The sequence below is a fragment of the Andrographis paniculata genome, unplaced genomic scaffold, assembly GCF_009805555.1.
Source record: "Andrographis paniculata isolate CXL003 unplaced genomic scaffold, ASM980555v1 Contig45END, whole genome shotgun sequence".
Classification (NCBI taxonomy): domain Eukaryota; kingdom Viridiplantae; phylum Streptophyta; class Magnoliopsida; order Lamiales; family Acanthaceae; genus Andrographis; species Andrographis paniculata.
In genome coordinates this window covers 652,423-671,529 of record NW_026137579.1, presented here as the reverse complement: position 1 = coordinate 671,529, position 19,107 = coordinate 652,423, and the positions used below count along the sequence as shown (strand labels likewise).

The window sequence follows — 19,107 nt, the reverse complement described above, 5'->3', positions numbered from 1 at the left end:
AAGTTCGTATTATGTGAAATAAAATCGTATTTAATCTTCGACGTAATCATTCGAAATTTTTACAGTAAATTAAAAATGGATTAAATTTTTCTAGTGAAATTCAGGAGACTAAAATTAGTTTTGTCTCAATTAAATATTAAATAAAAAATAAAATTACGAAACTCATTTATATAGATATATGAAACTTTATCCAAACCGTCTCATTACTCGGAATTCAAATAAATTCAAAATCCCTTCTAAACCCTATCATTTCTGAACTACCCACAGCCGAACCCTTAATTTCCATTTCGTTTTCTTCTTCTTCTCTTCTTCAAAAAATTAGATTACGCAAATTCACCCATCCGTCCATCACCAAATGGACGACGGAAAAGTAAATCCCGGCCATACTGTCCTCGCGGCCGATCATAATGAAACCGCCCGGAAAGCAAACGACGAAATCGTCGTCGCTGATCAAAACGAAACCGCGGAGAAAGTAAACGGCGGAATCATCGTCGAACATCACAACAAAACCGCCGGGAAAGTAAACGGCGGAATCATCGTCGAACATCACAACAAAACCGCCGGGAAAGTAAACGGTGGAATCACCGTCGAACATCACAACAAAACCGCCGGGAAAGTAAACGGCGGAATCACCGTCGAACATCACAACAAAACCGCCGGGAAAGTAAACGGTGGAATCATCGTCGAACATCACAACAAAACCGCCGGGATAGTAAACGGCGGAATCACCGTCGAACATCACAACAAAACCGCCGGGAAAGTAAACGGTGGAATCATCGTCGAACATCACAACAAAACCGCCGGGAAAGTAAACGGCGGAATCATCGTCGAACATCACAACAAAACCGCCGGGAAAGTAAACGGCGAATTTGTCGTATCCGATCATAACGAAACCGCCGGGAAAGTAAACGGCAGCGAATTCGTCGTCGCCGATCATAACGAAACCGCCGGGAAAGTAAACGGCGGCGAAATCGTCGTCGCCGATCATAACGAAACCGCCGGGAAAGTAAACGGCGGCGAAATCGTCGTCGCCGATCATAACGAAACCGCCGGGAAAGTAAACGGCGGCGAAATCGTCGTCGCCGATCATAACGAAACCGCCGAGAAAGTAAACGGAAACCTCCAGCCGGAGAACGGCGAGGACCACTACGAGAAATGGGAGTCAGAAAAAGTCCGACGCAAGAGGTACATGAAGAAGGGAAAGGCCAAGGTTGCCGACGATCCTAACAAGGTATACATTAAGTCGATGGATTTAAGATTCACCTGTGGCTTCGACTACTTAGACTACTCAGACTTGGACGACGACGACGACGACGACGAGAAGAAGAATGAGAAGGTCGACGACGTCGGTAATGGTGATAAAGATGATAAAGAAAAATCAGATGATTCAGCGAAGCAATTGGAGTTGAAGAAGAAATTGGCTCAAGAAGAATACGACTTCAAGTTCGCAATGATGCTGCAGGTTCAGGAGAATATTAACCGTCTTCCGCTTCCTCGTCCGCCGCACTGCGGCGGCGAAGCTATCGGCATCAGTGTGCCTACCTTTGCAGATCGGCCGGACTGGTCCTATACTCCTCCTCCTAATCATGTGCAGATGGATACAGGCAATTGGATGAGGTAACTTATGTCTAACTAATTCATTAATTAATTAATCCCCAAAACCCTAATCCCCAAATTGATTATAATTATATTTGGATGATCAGAAACCTACCAGGCAACGACATCTGCGTGACGAAGGTCCTAACGGAGAGGGAAGTCGTCCCCGGCGGCCATCTCTACCTCAACGACATCTACGAGGCAGCCGCCCTAAGCGACGAGCCTGAGTTGGTCGACAATCCATCTCTTGTGCAGTATAAGGTCATCTCCATGTCCGGCACGGACGACATAGAATACCGCATGGTGCTGAGGCAGTATCCCGGTGAGGACGACGACGGAAATGTCAGCTACCGCCTCACCCACGGTTGGGACCAGTACGTGAGGGTGCATGGACTCAAGGCTGGCGACCAGATCGATATCTACAGTATGCTAGATGAGCGGCTCACCGAAGGCTCCTCCTACTTCGTCATCAAGTACTTCAGGAAGTCGCCATTCCTGAATCACAGGCCGGTTATTCCTTCCGAAATAGAGAGGTCGCCATTATCGCTGCCGAATCAACTGCCAATGAATCACAGTGCGTACCGTAGGGTGGAGTCACGGCCAAATGAGAATGGTGGGGTTGTTCTTAAGTTCTCGAAGCAGGAGAAGAAGGAGGAGGATAATGAATTGCAGGTAGCTGCTGATCATAATGAATGAGTGATGATAACGATGATGATGAGCATTGGATCGAATTGATTGATTTGTTTGTTTGTTTGTTTTTTGAGTTGATCAGTGTACGTAGAGAACAGATGATCAGGTTTGTTTTTGCAATGCAATTTGTTAGTTAGTACATTTTGGCAGAGGAAATAAATGAACAAGATATCAATGATATACTACTGTACATGTTCTCCAGTCAATGTTTTCTCAACTTAATTAGTTTTAATAGAAAAATATATCATGAAGAACGTCATATATATAACCTCCATTATCCATAAAAATTAAGTTTTTGTTATTATTATTAGCTAGCTAAACAAGGAAGCGTGACTTTGACCCATAATTAATAGGATTATGAAATTCCAGTGGGATGCTCTAGAATTAACAAAACATAAAAGTAATAGTAGTAACTTCTTTGACTACAAGTCTAAAAAGTATGGTAGAAATGACTATTGATGCTGCATTAAAAACTTATACTAATCATAGACAAACTATTATTTAAAAACAAATAAATAAATCACAGAATTGTTGTCCCATCATTACTAATTGACTTCAGTGACCTACGATTACCATATATATCTATGAACTCAAACCAAAATAATCCCATGAACTGGTAGTGCTAGCCAAAGATTGATCCTGTTTGGTCAATCTCTATTATTACCGAGAGATTTTGACCACAAACAACAGAATGAACAATGACATAGATATATAGGGGTAATAGCTCATCATCACTTTTTTAGGAATGCAAATTAGCTAGAGAATACACGAGACTAATATATATTCACAAAAATTCCAAAGCCTTGGGGCCATAATAATATCAACCAACGACAACAAACAATACATGGCGACCTAACCAGGCAAAAACAAATAGAGCCAGCCAAGCCATCCAAAAAGAAGAGCAACAAAATTAAAACAATAAGGGAATGGAGCCAAAGGAAAGATGAGACCCTGTACAACTACCTCTACAGTCTCGTCTTCCCACAAGCCCTACACGGCAGCAATGTCCATATACAATACTTCCAAAAATTCGATGCCCCGCGTTCATAAATTTCTTGGACAACTCTTGATTTTGCCAAATGAGAAGTTGCCACTCCTACAGAACCACAAAATGTATGGATTAACCAGACTAATTTTCAAGAATTCCCTATTTAACAAAGAAGAAATCTTCCAAGAATCATGATAGTTTTTTTTTCTATAAATAAAGGAGAGTGCAAACAAAATGCAATAGTAAAATGCGCAGGAAACTGAAGTTTCTAATGAATCCTTAATTCGACCCAACTAGACCATATTGGATTGATTTCTAGTATTAAATTTTGAACATATATCTCATACAGCTATGCAGAAGAACTATCCAAGTACATATTTTTGCTGGCCACATAATTTGTAATTTATTCCCTCCTTCATCTAAAAAAATTGGTAATAATTGTTTCTTTTTTGCCTTTTATAGTAAAAATGTACAAAAAAAATGTACTTTTTTTTTGCTAAAAAAGGAAACAAAAACATCTTTTATAAGCAAAAAGTAAAGTGAGCATAACTTTGAATAACTGAGGGGGTATATCTCTATGCATGCATCACATTTATAGTAACATACACAACACATAAGTTCAACACATAAGTAGGGTGAGGAAGACTTTTTCTGGAGTAGTATGGTAGACACAACAGACTTACATTGCTAGAGAATAATTTTAGTGCTGATTTGAAGAGAGATATATAAGATATTACCAGCTTCCTTTTCATTCTTCTCTTTTGCCAGATATCAAATCTAAAATTCAGACTGGAATGAGAAATCATGTACATTTAAAATATGGAATTGGAGAAGAATATAAAGAACCTCAAAAACATGAATAACAATGAACAAAAAGAGACATTTCTAAAAATGATACCTGTACACGGTGTTTCAACAGCATGCAGATCAGAATTGGGTAGGACCAACCACCGTACACAAATGTTGGATGTGCTTCATTCCAATCTGTGTTCACCAGCCCTACTATACAAATTATCATTCCCTGCTTTAATAAGCTGCGCCTGCTGCTGAGAATGTAGTGGCGGCTGGTGTTGCTGAGGCTGGAGCACAGGTGAGTTTGGCTGCTGGTGTTGCGATGACTGATGCTGCCATTGTGTACTAGTGTCATGCCTAATTGATGGCAATTTTGCTGACGACAGTTTCTGGCACATCCCCAGGTTCTCCTGAGGAGCAGACGCACTAGCAACTGAGGGGGCTGATGCCAAGGAACAATTCGTTGCTGAATTTGAAGTCTGTGGATCCAATAATGGTTCTGAACCAGCTGAAGAGACCTGAACCACGTTTCTTGCATTGTTAGCAGCCGAACACAATGTTGCCGTTTTATCCATCTCAGCAGAACTACTTAATGATTTCTTATCAGTATCTGAATCTCTGGCTTCTGGCTTATTCAATAAGTCAGTATTGACCTGGCCATTAGGTTGACCAGATCTTTGAACAGCCAGGTGCTTTGGAATCTCTGGCGTTTGTTGCGACAGCAGTGGCACCTGGAGATGGTTTAAACCAGCCATGGACAAAGAACCAGTGGACTGTTGACTAGCTGACAGACCTGTAGCAACTGCTGGAACATGATTTCGGCTGCCACCGTCCATATGAGAAGAAGGTTGGTTTATGTGTTTCGCTGATGAGATAGACTGGCCAGAATTCCTTTTTTGCTGAGGCATGGATTGGTTGGATGATTTTGAAGCCCCATACTGCTTTGCTGGTTGTTGGACAGCATTTAGTGTTGAAGCAGTATACAAGCCCTGGCCTTGCATTTGATGTGTGGCCCCTCCTTTCTCAGCAGATTGGTTCCCTGGGTTTGTAGAAACTCCATTTTCTGCAACAGGGTCAGCTGGGATATTCTGCTGCAACATCAGGTTTCCTCTCCCAGCTCCCTTCGAAAGCTTAGATGGCTGCTGAGCTTGTTGCTGCTGCCTTTGCTGGGGATGTTGCCTGTTAGCCTGAGAAAGCTGTTGGTGCTGTCTTTGTCTTTGTTTGTTGGGTTGATTAGTCATCCCACTACCACCACCTTGTGCATGACGTACAACTCCCTGGGATGGCGCATGATGCTTCTGCTGATGCTGTGGAATAGAATTCAAAGACGATGCTGATGCCAAAGGCGATAGTGAAGCTGGTACAGAGCCTGTTTGCAGTTGGCCTTGAGAAAATTTTTTAGGAGACAATATAGGAAGTTGAGACGGTGATTGTACATGTGACATTATAGTACCAGATGCTGCAAATTGTGGTTGCTGCTGTTGCTGTTGCTGCTGCTGCTGCTGCATAAAACGATGCTGTGGCCTCTCTTTAGCCACGCGAACTGCATAAGACTGCTGCTGTGGGTTTGAGATATTATTTCCTGGTACTTGAATATGTAGATCATGAGCACTAAATCCTTGAGGCTGCTGCGGAGACATTGGATGTGGTGGTTGGTGATGGAGAGAATGCGACGTCAAGGAGGGAGAAGTCTGGTTAGGAAAGGAGGAACTCAACCCACCAAAGTGGGTTATTCCTTGGCTACTTCCTGGTGAGACCTGCATCTGAAGATCAGGTACCATCATTTGTTGCAGTGAATCCTGACTCAGGCCAGGCTACAAGACAGAGAATTGAGTGTTACTAAAGAGTACACATTATAACTGTAGAATAGGGATGCATGAGAGATGCAGCTCAACCAAAAAACCTATGTTTGCATTCTTCTGAAACCTGAAAAATGCATAATCCAAACACGTGCCATTTCGAAAACTCTGCTACACAGGATTTGTAACATAAATTCGAAATTCTTCCCTCCTATCAAAAGCTCTATCTTCTTAGAACTTTCAAACTGTTCAAATAGAAACTCTTTTCAAATTTTTTGTCAAACAGATACAATCTAACTGTGCAATTCTTCTATTAATTAAAAGATATGGTTTGAAATAATTTCAACTGTAAGACAATTTCCCCACAATTCAGTGCTGAAGAAGTCATTTTACATATCACAATCTAAACATTTAAACTGTGCAAAAAAAAACATTTTTTATCTTAAAACTTACACTTGAGTGAGATGATACTCTCCCACTCAAGGCCTCAGTGGAATTACCAATCATCACTTCCTTGAAAGCTAATATTACTACATCCTACAACTTTCCACTTATGATACAAAAATCTAAATAACAGATTACTAAAGCATTAAGTGGTTATTCACCCTACAAGTTCCATTGCCTATGTAAAATTGTAACCCATCCTTGGAGCATTGTTTTCTGTGTGTAGCATACATGCACTTTCTGCAAGTGACAAGTGCCAAAATAATTCATTCTCATTGTTAGAGAAAGCTTCAGATAGAAAAGGAAAGACTATATTGACAAGGACATTTTCAAAAGATGCATCAACTATACATCTCATGCCCATAAAGCACAGAAGATAAAGCAACGATGAGCTTATATGATTTATCTCAAAACGCCTTCCCAGTTAAAGTTTCAAATCATGTAGGCAAATCAAGGTTAATCGCCAGAAGATCTAATCACATACCTGAATCATATTCAATGCTTCACGAGGTCTCAACATTGAGCTTCCGTGCACAGAAACCATACCAGAGTTCGCACTAGCTGATGTCATACCTGAGGAAACCATATTTCCAGAATTTGTAATAGAAGAAGAACCAATACCTTGAAGCCCATGCCTCATCATTGGCATGCTTCTATTAACGCCACATACTAAACCCATGCCACTACCACCAGGAAGGAGACGAACACCACGATCCATTCCTTGTGGAGTACCAGAAGGAGATATTTGAGGCATACTTCTACTAGACATCATTTGATTATACTGGTGTATCCTCTGCTGTTCCTCAGCTGATAATGACGCAGACCTAGGAATCCCATATCTACCATCCCTATAGAAAGGCAAGCAAAATAAATGTGTCCCCTATCAAAAGACAAAAGTAGAATCAGAAATAAGGTTATGTCATTACATCTTATTACCTGACAGACGAATTAAGAGTGGCTGATGATGATGATAAGTTATTGCCAAGCATAGTATTTGGGGATCCTTGCAACACAGAACTAACACCAGGTGCAGGATGGAGAGGAGTTGCAGTACCCTGATTAGGATTGGCTGACCCACCAGAATGTTGCCCTGGATACCCTGTGGAAGGTCCAGGCGTGGTAGCATCACAAAGATCCAGAGGACTTTACAGGATCATGTGTAGTGAATTTGACGAAAGGACCAGGAAAAAGGAATAAACAGCCAGTCAGTTATTTATAAAGATACATTCCACCAACTCTTACAATTTCAAGTTCAACCATGAACAGTTCAACTCCAAATGCACACAATCAAACCAGTGAAATCACTTACGTAAAATTCCCTCCTTCATGGAAATTTTGGCGAGCTTGGGAGATAGCAACCATGTGAGAATTATGAGGTGGTTGAAGTTGTTTTGGGTCCTGATTATCATTCTTAAAAGAAATAATGTCAACATGGAAAATACATAATGAATAACAAGGGAAAATAATAAACCATATAAGCATCAAGCTGCATGTAATCCACAATCACATAATTAATAATATCTCATTCAAAATGATTATTAGTATGTCCATTACAAAATTCAATAAATTACAAATATGGAAATGTTAATTACAAGCAATAACGTAGCATATAATGACTATGAGCAGCCAGATGAATTTTTGTTTTGCCAATACTGCACCAAGTAAAGACATAATGAAATAAAAGATTGCAAGACCAAACCCTGATTATTGCAACGTAAAAAATGTCATGATCGGGATAAACACAAACCAGCAACCTTACGAAAGATCTTAGTTTGCAAAATATAAAGCAGAATTATTTAGAAAAAAAAACAAAAAAACGCACACACATACACAAACCACCCCTCCAAAATTCTAACCACTCGCTCACAGTTTCAATCATCACGCAGAACAATAAAAAGATATCTAAATTAACATGATACTGTGAAAATAGAGCCAAGACTAGCACTCCTTATCTACCTAGCTCTCAAAATAAACATGGGAGTATTCATGCAACAGTAAGAATAAGCAAAACACAACTCAAAGGCAAGTATACCTGCAGTTAACAAGTAAAGATATAAACACAGCATATAAGCATTCACAGAGAGCTAAAAAGCTCAAAAGAGTGAAGCAGATCGTTCTACAGTGAAAAAAAGAAAAAAAAAAGCTAGCAAACAAAAGAGAAGTCCACAAAAAATAAAATATTTTCAAGAAATATAAAAGTGGAACATGAATGTATATCACATTTAATTTCATTAAAATACCTGAGATTTACGATAATGTTGTTTCTGCCCGATGATGATAATCTTCTCAAAATGAGATTTAATGGTCTCCTCCTCCACTGGCCCTTGCAAACGCTGGAACAACTGTCTGGCACTTCCCTATATGAAAAAAATGGAAAATTCTAGGTTACAGGTAAAAGGATTATACTATGTTAGAGAAGAAAGAGGAGAAAGAAATTTTACTTTGGGAATGCCAGGTAAAGTCGAAGGATAAGGTTGGGAAGACCCAGAATCTTCAGCACTATCTGCTCCATCACCAGAAGTTCTATCCATCAAAAAGTTATGGCGCTCCTTGCATTCCTTAGCTTTGCGGTATGTACTCTATTGCATAATATGAATAATAGGATTTAAATGATAGAGATTCAAGAGAAGCTTGCATCTCCATCTGATTAAAATTGTACACGTCATAAGAAAAGATTTCCAAAATCCCCCTACGAAATACTCGAGTGATCGATTCCCAATAATCCACATTAGAAGTCTTGGGTTAGAATTCATTCAGATCAGAGTGCAGCATAATCTTTGTAAAGAAACACAAGATAAGAGATATAATAAGACTTAAGACACAGTTACCTTGAAGTGCATTGTACCATTTAGAGCATCACTCACAAGCTCCCAGTTCGGGCCCATATCATGTACCAGGACAACAAGAGCCTAGAAAGTTGAACATATTGCACATGACAATGCCTTCCCATGGAACAAGATACATGCAGATGTATTATTTTATGTGCATATGCAGTCAGTAAACAAAAAATTCACCTGGTCTTCAAAAAGTGTCCAGGGACTTCCTGGACCTGGTTGCCCAGAAGTTATCTGATTGAAATTAAAATGGTTTTCAGGGTTTCTACCATGCACACAATAAACAACTGAAAAACTAAAGGGGTAGTATGGAACCACACATACCTTGAGAACTTTAGGTTTCCTACCCCGGTCACGGCCACCAAGTATTTTAATAAATTTATTTGAATTTGACATGTTACTCATTTGCGAGGCTACTGGAGAAGGAACAGACCCGCTAACGGGTGTGATATTCTCAACAGAGTTATCATGTGATTGCCGCATACCCTTGGACTTTTTCATTGAGGGATGAGTTAATAAGCCTTCAAAAATCACATGTAAGCACATCAGCTATGATTAAGGATGTATTCATCATCAAACACCACCAATATTATTAAGAGATCAAAAAGAATAAGCACTACCACTGCCGCCATTAGTGTGAAGCTGATAACTCTTCCTCAGGTGATCTCTCTGGATATGTTCATAAAACAATCAACACTTCACAAATATACAAGCATAAAATAAATAAAAATAAATAAAATTATACTCTTATGTGAGAAATGAAAACATAAAAATAGTAAGGACTTCATTCCACGACCTTCAAGATGAATAAGGTGTTAATATAATCATATTTGATCCCTTAAGATTGGCAATTACCAAGCCAACGCCTTATAAATGATGATGGCATTCTAAAATTTTAATTCCATATAAAATGCTAGCATCCTATCCATAACAATATTTATGAAGCACAGTATTATAAGTATCAAGTTAGAAGGAAATTTCAATAATAATGTATCTAGCTTTGCACTTCCAGACTGAAAAATATAGATCAGTCAAACAATGTAAATTGACCCACCTGTTCATTCTGAAAAGAAGAATCAACCTGCCATCGCTGCTCATATGCAACATTCTGACACAATGCCAAACCAAATGAAAATTAGTTGAGGGAGCAATTATTCTTCCCCAATAAAAGCACAAATTACCAGCACATAATTGAAATTTGATGTCACTTCATACCAGATGCTTTGCTTTCTTCTTCTTCTTATGTTTTGTAGATATTTCTGTAGAGTCACATGGAAACTGCTTTTCAAAGTTCCCAAATGACTCAACTTCCAAACCACTAGGAATAAGTGATCCACCATATGGAGTACCCTGATCATCCAGAAATGAATTATTCTCACCACTAGAAGCATCTGTTTTGGTTGAAACCAGAACACCTCCAGATGTTCCAGCATTGAAAGGGCTGATAATTCTCCTGGAAGCAGTTCGAACGCGTTTTGTTGGGATTGACACATTAAGATTGCCACCTGCCCGCTTTGCCGGTAAAGCAGATTGCTGTGTCAGACGTTTAGTCTCAGAATAGTGTATACCCAACATATCTGAGCCAACTTCATACGCTCTCATGTCATATGCATGGGTCAATTGTTTCCTCTTCTTTTGACCCTTTCTTGAAGGTGCCCTCAAAATGTCATATGTGTTTGTTTCGCCTTCATCCTCGTAATAAGCATTATCTTGAGATTCAATCTCTGTAGTAAATGAAGATTTGATAAAAGCAATTTTCAAAATATAACAAGGAAGAATCTAACAGCAGTATTATCAGGTTTACCTGAAATAACGTCACATCCAGATGTTTCAACCTCCTCTTGAATGTTTCCTCCAATTCTCTGAGCAAGAAAGTGAGTTAGTTTGGTGACAATATTGAAAGCCATACTTCAATTCATTAGCCAGTATTATAAATAGTCCCATTCCCATGGCCATAGCATCAAAGAGCAGAAAAAATGTGAACTATTTCATCCTCGGACCATGATTTGAGGTACTTATAGCAAGCTTCTATGAATGTCTGTTTCATTTTGTTGTTCCTTACCAGCAAGTAATATAGTATATTCCTACTATATATAAAGCAGTGTCTAACAAAGATGGACCATAGAGTCGACAAGATTCTCTACAAGTATGCATTAATTTCATTTTTCAAGAAATTGACGAAATCAGATTTGCAACATTAATGGTAAATTCAATGCGATGAGAGGAGAGTCTTGAGAGAAATGGTTAGAGAAAGCTCATGGAAATGAAAATTTTAAATCAGCTTTTTGGCAGATTTTTTTCGCAGAAAAGCGGCGCCCTAGGCAGCGCAGACTATCAACTGCTTTAGTTTCAGTTCCGAATAGATAGCTTTCGTAGCTCAAGATTATTCCATCTTCACTATAAAATATCCTATACTCCCGAACTATGAGATAAAAAATCCTTCTGTAAATAAATCTACTCTACTCTCCTTAAAATAAGAATAAGAAGTCCAAAAATATTATTTCGCATGAAGTTAATTTTATCATTTATACACCTGTTGTTTTGTATATAATAAAATGAAATTATGAAGGTTATTACGATAATTTGACAAATTTACCCCTATGTTAAAACAATACATAGAGAGTTGTAAATGCCACAAGGCACCGGCACGGAGCATAAGTTTTAATATATAATAAATATGCAAATATATATATATATGCAGTCTGGTGAGTTGTGACATCACTTTTAGCATTCTTACAAAATTACTTTATATGGTGTTTTTAGTATTAGAGTTCAGAAGTATGCTATAGGTCAACGTACAATATTTTCAAATGATGACATACTTAGTGGAAAGCTAACAAAAATTAAAACAATACCTACACTGAATTTAAATGAAATAAAATAAAACTAACATAATGCAAGAGTGTAGGATTGGATGAGAGTGGAGTGGAGGATTGGAAGCAGAACAAGAGAAGCAGATACGGAAGTATGCAGGAGAGAAGTGGGAAGATGATTTTTAAGGCAGAAAAGGTCTGACATCTGGAAATTTTAGACACCAATAAAACTAATTAGGACCAAAAAACAACTGTGGCAAACACCATTTCGCCAAGGCATGCCTCTGCCATAGAAAATGGAGCAATGACGTGCCACATGTGCTATTACGCATGGTATAAAATTATGATAGCAGGGATATTCAATAGTTGAGTGCGGATAAAACTGAGATTTTTGTAGTGTGAAGAGAATTATCATGACATTATAGTTGGGCTTCATTAAGCCCATGTATTTTCCATCATATCCAGAAACTCTGGACCAAACAAGTTTCAAATAATATTTTTATTATATCTTCTAAATGCATCAAGAAGCAAAAGAAACCACTTAATCTCTGTGTTTTTCATTAGACTCCAAAACACCTTTTCCGGGACTGAAAATACAGCAGACCAGACCCATCAAAGTTTCCATACAAACCCACAAGAATTTTCAACATCTACTTCACAAAATATATATATATATAAATAATAATAATAATAATAAACGGGATTATGTAGCAGATAAACATGTAAAATGTTTTTGGTTTACTTTAAATAAATTGTGTTATTGATACGTTTATAGATGATTAAGGTATTTAATGTGTTCCGAAAAACATGTATTGTAGACCCAAATTTGTAAAACAGAATGAACCACCCAACTCAGACAACTACTCCCCGTCTAATATAAAGGACCAGCTACATTTATTAGAATCCAAGACCATGCACGTCCATCATTATGTTGAAACAAGTTTTATGGACAACTTAAATGAAAATTTCACATGCTACTTGAAGTAGAGATTATTTCTTCACAAATTTTATGCATATTTATAGGTACCCTGCTAGAGAAAATAAAAAATAAAAAAAAAATAAAATAAAATCATTATTTGATTCCTATACAATTATTTTGTAGACAGAGTAAGCATGAATACTTGCGAACAACCACGTAATGCTCATCTAGGAAAATGGTTATGTATGTTCTAAAATGCATACCCATCATTATTTAGAAATTTCTCGGGAGGAAGACAAAGTAAACAATATGCTAACAAAATTAACACTTCAACCAGTAACAAGCAAATTCATGAGTAACCCATTTAATTGTTCGGGTCACTTCATGATTGAATAATACCAACTTGTTCTTATTATTCAACAAGTTCAACAGATCACTTGTAGTTAAACTGCAACTGGGTGCAAAGGATGAAACAGTAATACATTGTTATTTGTAAATTGTAATGAGATAGCAAACTAAGTATTCTTTTTTCCTTTATAAAGAGGTGAACTAAGTATTAATACCTCATAATGCGACACGAATGATTCAATTGATTTTATGTAGGTCTTCATGGCCATAGGAGGCACTGTGTAGAAGAGGTTCTCCTGAATGATAATGACAGAAATAATGAATAAGTAAACCTATTTAATTAAGAGCTTCATAGGGGGGAGGGAAAGCATAAAACAGAACATGTAAAAAGGAAAAAGAAAAGCTTAAAAGACATTAGCTCATACAAAAGGTCAGGCTCAGTATAAGGTGACTAAGTCGGGGGAGGAGTGGGGTAGAATATAAGAGGGGATATCATGCTAAACACAAAATAACAAGATACTTGGTTGACAATTCATACTTCTGTCAATTTATCCTCCCACGAAAGGTCAGGAATTTCCACACCAATTGATCTATCTGGTGTTGAAAGCACCTCAGCTTTAGTATGAGCAATACTGTTGTTATATTTCAGAAATCTTATAGCATATGCCTTCAGAGAATGTTCTCCATCATCTTGACTTTTCTGCTCCACCACTTTTCCTGTCTCCTGTAAATTTGCAAATAGGTAAAAAGAAGAAGTTAGAAGATGGAGATCAGTGATGGCCTTAACATGTGTCATCACCCTAGGCCTCAAAAAAAAAAAAAAAGGGTAACACGAGCAAAGTTACACAAGGAGAAGAAAGGAAGGAGAGCTAATCAATGAATGATGTTCCCTGAATGGGGAGAGAATTATAATTCAAAATTATCATGCATATTTTACCATCTGAACAGTGCTTTACAAAAACACCTAAGAAACATTTACTTATATAACTTGTGATTTCAAAAGACAATGACTTTTTTAACTCACAACCATTAGGAGCTCCAAGTTAGACCTTGATCCGCATGTATCTCATATTCTCATTAGCACTTCATTTATATAACAATTTGTTTAGCAGAACTGTAAATCAATTTCAAAAAGAAAGAAGCATATTAACTACATCATAAAAAAAGTAACCCCATGATAATATACCTCTACAGATTGCCAGAATTCCAGAACAGAATTTGCCAAGTTATGAGCAAGTTTCTTTCCCAACAAACCAGAAGAACTTTCTTGCTTTCGTAACGAATATTTGTAAGCAACTTGGGAACTAATTTGAGCAGCAGCAGCTTTTTTCCATATTCGTTCCTACAAAATGAGGAAACTCTTAAAAAAACTTACTATTTCCAGAAAACAATATACAACCTACCAAAAAAAGACTGTGCAAGCAGAATACTGAATGTGAAACAAAAGTATCTGGGGTATTGTTAATTATAATTCCAATGGAGATGAAAAAAAAAAAAAAAACAAAAACAAAAGTATCTGGGGTATTTAAGATCAAACCTGTGCAAAATCATTGGCCAACCATGCCATTTCTTCAAGCACAAAATCCCAATGCGATTTCAGCTGGCGTAGCTTTGGAGGAGGAGCAGCAGATAACTCCATGATCCTCCTTCGCTTTGCCTATTCATTTCATAAATTTAGGGCTTAACAATATATTACATTAAAACTTGTTTCAATCACAACACAACTAGAAAAGTATTGAGTAAATGAGTTATTATAACCTCAATAATACGGGCTTCTTTCAAGATTGACTCCTCGTCAACTGAGTCAGGCCCAGAAGATTTCTGAGGTGGCTGGGAAGGAGTACCACCATCATGAAGACCAGGAATTGTAATGTCAGGAGAATCCAGAGGCTTAACACTGAAAGTACTTCCATTATGTGACCCATGTTTATTTTCCAACACCTCAGAGGTTTTCCCCCCTGATTCCGAAAGAGTGGTCTCACTGGGTTCCATCCCTCCACGAACAACTTTATCCTTCACCTCATTTTTTGAAGCAGATCCACTATAGCATACTGCTTCACCAACTAAGATCTTAAAGCCATTCTCTTCCAGACCTTTGCATGAATGATTGCCCTCCAACTTGACTAGTGTGGAGCTATCAACACCATTAGTTTCTTTTTCTTGTACAAATTCATCACCCTGGACAACTAGAGTGCCATCAGGTACACCTGTTTGATCCTTAATCATCCCATCTGAGTCAATTTTCCTCGTTATAGTACATAATTCATTGTTGCTATTCCCATCAACAGTTAAGCTGGTTGGGGGGTAAGGTGAAGCAGAATCCAAGCCCTTGATGACTCGTAAAGAACTGCTATTTGTAGAATCATTGTCCATCCCCTCCATTTGGGTTCCAAAACCATTCATATCACAGGAACTGGGAAGGTTATCAACATTAGCAGCTAATACACTTTGCTGACACTCAGAAACTGAATAAGTCACCTCTTCCATTGCCTGAATGGCCTCAGGTGCATCAGATTCCACTTGGGTAGATATTATCAAATCCCCTGATTGTGGATTATGTTGACCATCCAGTGCAGTTGCAGAAGCAATAGCACCTGATGCCAAACCTGTTGGAACACTTTCAATAAGATGTGAAGTTGATTCAGCAGCCCTTCCATCAACTGACTTATCCTGCTTATTCTCTGTTGATTCAATATTTTGAAAGGCATCATCTGCTGCAGTTGTCGACTTATTACTACAATTTGAAGGCGTTTTCTGATTTTCAGCATCTGATATTGATTTCTTAACTTCAGTGGGGCCATGAAGAGAAGGTAAAGAGGAACCATGATCGCCACAAGTTGGATTAGCACTGGTCGAACTTGACCTAGTTCCATCACGATTGGGGCGGGACCTGTTCCGGCGCTTATAAGCTTGTCTAGGGATGCAAAAAGCAGCGGAATCCCCACTTTCCTGAGTTCTCTGCTTTTTGTCTACCTGAGCCAACTTTGCAGAAAGCAAAGTGTCGCCCTTTCTGGGATGTGATGAATTTATATTGCCCTCAGAAAATGTACGTTCTGCCTCTAATAACATAAGGTTATCCGCACTATTGGGCTCACAAGGAATTGCCCCAAGTCTACCACTACTTTCAACAGAATCTCCATGAGGAGATGCAGTCAATGCAAAACTACCTTTTGCTTCACTGTAAAACAAAAGAAAACACAAACATAGTTCATATGATGTACAGCCAATTAGATAATCAATAAAAAGTTAAGTCATGTAAAATACCTCACATATTGCTCAGGATGTTGACCTGTAAATGAAGTTGACTGGACACTAAGGGAAAAAGTATTCCTATCCTTGAAATATTCTAGGGGATCTCCACCCTGCCAATGAAATAACCAAGCATGGATAAATTTTAATTCTACTTGGGAAATGCAATGAAATTACTAGATCCATACATTTTCAAGAAACTCCAACTCCCGTTGCCTTTTCTCCCGAAAATCATATTGTTGCCTGTCAGCATCAGTAATTGTTCAGTGATATGATCACACATCTTGCAGAAAATAATGTATGTTCCCCAACGTAAGATCCACAAGCATTGCCCTATTACCTGAGCTCGACTTGAACTTTCTCAATTGCTGCTCGTCTGGGAGAAGTTTTGTCAGTAATACCAATCCCACCTTCATTAACTTCTCCCATAGAATCAAACTCCGCATTGACTAAGAGAACAAGATGGGAACAGCATCCACGCACTTCCAATTCAAAAGCCAGCCAGCATTCCCTCGATCAAGTCATGCCAAAATCAAAATACTAACAAACAAGAACATAAAAGATTGTTAACAAGAAAAAATTAGAGCACTCAGAAATGAGACAACAGGTGAACAAATATGTTTGAATGTTTTGTTTTGGAAGCATATATTCATTTCTTTTTCATCCTTTTGAATGATAAAGAGGAAGGGATTCTTTCAGAGATATGGTGCAGGAGTCCAAATGAGGAAGGGATTCTTTTGGAAGCACTACAATTGAAACATACTTACCATGGTAATCAACTACTAACTAAAAGCAAAGAATGATAGTTATGTCCAAAAGAACTGATCAAAGAGCAATAGTAATAAATAAGTGATTGACTGTGTTCCAACAAAAATAATGTATATCTACAATAATGCATAAAAAAAAAAAAAAAAAAAAAAAAAAAAAAAAAAAAGTTAATGGCCTTAAACATAATATGCCAACAAGAAGTGACCTAAGAAATTACATTAAATATGCTCGAACTAGATATAAAATAAAATAAAATAACATAGAAAAGTCAATAAAGATTTTACATTGTTCAAAAGCTAAATTTCCAAATACTAATGCACAGCATGAAGTGTTACATTCTAGATTTCCACAAACGCAATAATTGTACAGTATCATTTGATACAATATTACAGGCAAAGGCAAAGGGTGGAAAAAGTAATCAAATGCCTACAGCATCTGAAAGAAGCCCAAGAATTTTTATCTTATATTGTTCCACAACAAATAACTTTCATTCTAGTACACTGCATGATGAGCCATTCCTTCAAATTTTCAATGTACATTAATAACCGTACAGTGAAATTTGATACAATATTACATGCAAAGACAAAGGCCGACAAAATAATCAAATGCGCACCGCAGAAGTCATGTTCCATAGCGCCTGGGCATTTCCCAAGCTCAGCAGAAAAATGTAGAAAGCTACATAAACAGGTGGCACCACATTGCATGCGCTTCACTTTAAGTTCTACTATAAAGCAATTTTACTAAAGTACCAGTACAAACACATGCCTAATACAACAATTCAATCAAAACTTGTCCGAGGAATAGAAAGCAGTCCCAACCTCAACAAAAAACGATTGCCATATCTGTGGCCATGATTGTAAGTGAAGAAAGAAGTTGAGGAGACTCGAGAGAGTATAAAGACACAGACATTCAAACAGAGTGACCAAGAAACTTCGTGTTCACATTTTTTTGCATGCGATCAACTAAAGCATCGGAAAAGTAGAATCACTCCATAAAGAAAGAACTCAGTTAATTCTACGTGCAACGCCTCACAAAATCCGCCATGTCAGACGCGAACCTTGTAGAAGCTTGCATGTGCCCATATACAAGTAGACACCGGAAACCCTCGGTGCAAATTCAACCAAAAATGTATCGAAACGGACACGTGGACGAAAAAAAAAAAGGAAACCTCGATCACTCCGCCATCATTAATTACACTAATCAACCCAAAGCGCGGGAAGCTTTTCTAGGTTAATCCCAACTTAAGCACAGCTCCAAAATTTTCTAGGGTTTCCAGAGCTGGGGAGGAGAGAATAATACCTCAATTGCGATTAATTGCGCTCCTGGGGTGGAAAAAAGAGAAGACCCTTCGAGACTCCGCGGTTGTCGCCTAGGGTTTTGCGTCTGATGCACACGGCACTTGAGCTAAAAGCAGAGGGGGGAAATTGAAAACGATTTTGCCCTAGACCACGTCCAATTATTGAAGCATTTCCACTACACCACGGCAACGGAGATGAATAGATACATAGAAATGCATGTGTGTATCGTCCCCGCGCGAGATTCCAACGTAGAATTTGTTCGTCAGCCTCGTCCCCTTCGCGGTCGACTGGCTTCCCAGAAAACTCTCTTCGCTCTCTCTCTGTCTGTCTCTCTCTCTCACACAATAGATTTCTATTTTATTACTCGCTCTCAGACAAACAAACAAACAGACAGCCAAACAGAAAATGTAAAAACTACAGTATTTCCGTCGCCACGATTTGGGCCTTTTGAAATATTAAATTTATCTGTTGGGCTCACCCTAGTTTAAATAAACAGGCTCTCTTCTTGTGTATTTTAACTTTGGGTACATATTTGATGATATAATGGACATATATTATAAATATTTGCA

At 38.1% G+C, this 19,107-nt stretch overlaps 2 protein-coding genes across 9 annotated transcripts; one reads left to right on the top strand and one right to left on the bottom strand.

The window, feature by feature from the left end:
• Window positions 1-272: 272 nt before the first annotated feature.
• LOC127251980 (uncharacterized) lies at window positions 273-2,439 on the top strand. The gene is made up of 2 exons (XM_051275964.1): window positions 273-1,617; window positions 1,704-2,439. The coding sequence occupies exons 1-2, from the start codon at window positions 356-358 to the stop codon at window positions 2,290-2,292; spliced, it is 1,851 nt and encodes a 616-aa protein (XP_051131921.1). The 5' UTR covers window positions 273-355; the 3' UTR covers window positions 2,293-2,439.
• Window positions 2,440-3,038: 599 nt separating this feature from the next.
• Window positions 3,039-18,897, bottom strand: LOC127251402 (chromatin modification-related protein EAF1 B-like). 8 transcript variants are annotated; one of them, XM_051275069.1, is made up of 25 exons: window positions 18,540-18,896; window positions 16,813-17,012; window positions 16,661-16,715; window positions 16,488-16,585; window positions 14,982-16,401; window positions 14,761-14,880; window positions 14,410-14,565; window positions 13,762-13,947; window positions 13,439-13,519; window positions 10,948-11,005; window positions 10,359-10,867; window positions 10,198-10,251; window positions 9,764-9,812; window positions 9,468-9,664; window positions 9,324-9,377; window positions 9,138-9,218; window positions 8,751-8,888; window positions 8,550-8,666; window positions 7,619-7,719; window positions 7,246-7,452; window positions 6,794-7,157; window positions 5,520-5,880; window positions 4,173-5,450; window positions 3,958-4,063; window positions 3,039-3,382 (listed from the first exon to the last, which is right to left on the bottom strand). In XM_051275069.1, exons 2-23 carry the CDS (start codon window positions 16,899-16,901, stop codon window positions 4,249-4,251), a joined length of 5,697 nt encoding a protein of 1,898 aa, XP_051131026.1. In that variant the 5' UTR covers window positions 16,902-17,012; window positions 18,540-18,896; the 3' UTR covers window positions 3,039-3,382; window positions 3,958-4,063; window positions 4,173-4,248. The 8 variants fall into 8 exon arrangements, with proteins under 8 accessions (XP_051131026.1, XP_051131025.1, XP_051131027.1 ...); XM_051275068.1 differs by having other exon boundaries at window positions 4,012-4,063; XM_051275070.1 differs by having other exon boundaries at window positions 3,958-4,051.
• Window positions 18,898-19,107: the final 210 nt, after the last annotated feature.